This window comes from Cibotium barometz, chromosome 6, assembly GCF_041138505.1.
Source record: "Cibotium barometz isolate CiBa-2024 chromosome 6, ASM4113850v1, whole genome shotgun sequence".
Classification (NCBI taxonomy): Eukaryota; Viridiplantae; Streptophyta; class Polypodiopsida; order Cyatheales; family Cibotiaceae; genus Cibotium; species Cibotium barometz.
In genome coordinates this window covers 34,631,409-34,633,581 of record NC_141051.1, presented here as the reverse complement: position 1 = coordinate 34,633,581, position 2,173 = coordinate 34,631,409, and the positions used below count along the sequence as shown (strand labels likewise).

The following is a 2,173-nucleotide window of genomic DNA, read 5'->3' as shown; positions in this document are numbered from 1 at the left end:
CCACACCAACTTGTGCTGGGTTCGGGCCTCTAGTGCTGCCTACTTTTCCCTGCTTCTGCTGCCTCTACTCTTTCATTCTGTGCATGGCTGGTTCAGATGCCATGTCTGCTGCCTTGATAGGTTATTGCTTATGGCTGTCCTTTCACTTGCTCCCTGTGTACCCCCAGCTTCTTGAATCTTGCTTCAGATTTTCTTCCTATCACTGCACATCTAAGGAGGAGGATGTCACTGCCAATGTAGTTATTTGATGTTTCTCAGACAATTTAGACTTTTGGGTGGGGGTCTTCTCATGTGCTCACAAGTTGCAGACTTCGTTTTACAGGAGAACCCCAATCTGGTCCCAGCTACCCTGGGTGTAGCAGCTGCAGCAGGCGTAAGTCTCGTCGTGTTTTCTGAGGTAATGTTGATTCTACCCCAGCACATATTGCCAGCGGATGGCTATAAAGTGAATGATATGTGAACCAATTGTCTTCTTGGTTTGATTATGGAGGTTCAGAAATGAGAAACCAGGTGTTTTGGGAGAGGTATAATCATGACTTTCTGGGCTCAAATTGCTGGAAGTCTCAGTGTATTGCTCATCTCACAAAGCTTACATAAGCACTGTGACATAAATCTTTCCTTGTTGTGTTGTGCTGGTGTGTAGGCTGAGACAGCATTGCAACTTTTGGGCTCAGCTGCATTAATCCAGCTCTTTGTGAAGAAGTTTCTTTTTGCTAAGGTATAGTTGGCGTACATGACAGGTGGATCAAAATGAAAGAGGAACATTGCTTATACGAGGAGAGGGCAAATTGAGTAATTTGCATGTGCTTTGTCTTTTTCATGCAGGACCGTCAAAAAACTCTACAAGAGTTGCAAGCTTTTCTGGACACAAAGATTGCACCGAAGGAACTGGTTGATGAGTTGAAGGTATGCTCTGAGCAAGTGTCTTCTGTGTCTCGAGCTTATCCCAGCTAGGAACACCATGGGTAGCTTTTCTTTTGTGCTTCATGTATATGGTGTATGTATTTGAAGACAAGTTCACCTTGAATGTCAGGGTATTGGGGGAGTGCTTCCAAAGTATAATGAAGTAGCACCTGCAGACTCCACAAATGGGGCTGTCGCAATTGCAGAAAGCAGCCAGGAAGCTGAAGTCCAATCTGAGACGGTTACCATTGCCAAGCAGGAAGAGGAAAAGCAGATTGAAATGCCATTATCTTCAGCAGCATCGACTGATCTTCCCCGATCATCAACTCCATTGTCTCCTTATACACAGGTACGTTTTCTGTCCTTTTTACAACAGCTAAGGGGTGATAAACAGGAAAATTTCTGGTATTCTTATCAAAGGTAAGCGGAATTCTTGTCAAATGGGTGTAAAACACATGACATAGGCTAGTGTTTCTGAGACACTACATTGACGAGATAATTGTGGGCTGTTTCTGCAGTTTCCAGGGTTAAAGCCACCTTCTTCACCTACCCCTTCAAGACCTTGACAAGAGCTTTTTTTTTTTCCCAATATCTTCATAAAGGTAATTTTGGCTAGACTAGTCTGCCCATGGGTACATTGGAAAGACTAGCGGCTCTGCACCATGGCAGTGGATAACACTGTAGAAGCATGCCATGATGTGCCCTTGCGAGGATGTTCTTGTTTCAGTAATGTAAAAATAAATGTTGTCTAGTCACGCTCTGATTAAATCTTCTTTTAAAAAAAAAAGGGGGTTTTGCTTCCTAAATTTCTCTTTTGTTTGTATATGAAATTTAAAGTGCAATTGCACTCTGAAACACATGCCACCACCATATATATATATATATATATATATATTTACAAGTTTACTCACCATATATATATATATCCAATGGTTGCTGGTTAGGTGAGGGAAAGTTGCTTAGAAGTTGAAGCGGATAATAAATCACCTACCTTTAAAAAACGTTGCAGGCAAGCGTGTACATGTCCTTCTTGCATGTTCTACGCATACCTCCCTCCTCAAAGCTTGAATTGAAAAATCTGTATAGTGTGCATCGAGGTGATTGAATATGTATAGCTCATGCAATAGCCGCTAGTGTCGTACTATTGCAATGTCAAATTATACGCGCATAATGATTCATAAGAAATTTATTAATGCCTAACGCCTTCATTATCTCTTGAAATTCACAGCTCCTAAACTGCCTCATACATATTTTTTACAATACATGAGAA

The 2,173-nt window shown here is 41.6% G+C and overlaps 1 protein-coding gene across 1 annotated transcript in view; it reads left to right on the top strand.

Annotated features, from left to right (window-relative positions):
* The window catches only part of LOC147637673 (protein THYLAKOID RHODANESE-LIKE, chloroplastic-like), a 3,829-nt gene extending 2,120 nt beyond the window's left edge, over nt 1-1,709 (top strand). The window contains exons 4-8 of the mRNA XM_086799502.1: nt 323-397; nt 644-718; nt 826-906; nt 1,034-1,252; nt 1,422-1,709. Coding sequence (XP_086655628.1) covers nt 323-397; nt 644-718; nt 826-906; nt 1,034-1,252; nt 1,422-1,469 — 498 coding nt within the window. The 3' untranslated portion in view covers nt 1,470-1,709. The remainder of the gene's footprint in view (nt 1-322; nt 398-643; nt 719-825; nt 907-1,033; nt 1,253-1,421) is intronic.
* Nucleotides 1,710-2,173: the final 464 nt, after the last annotated feature.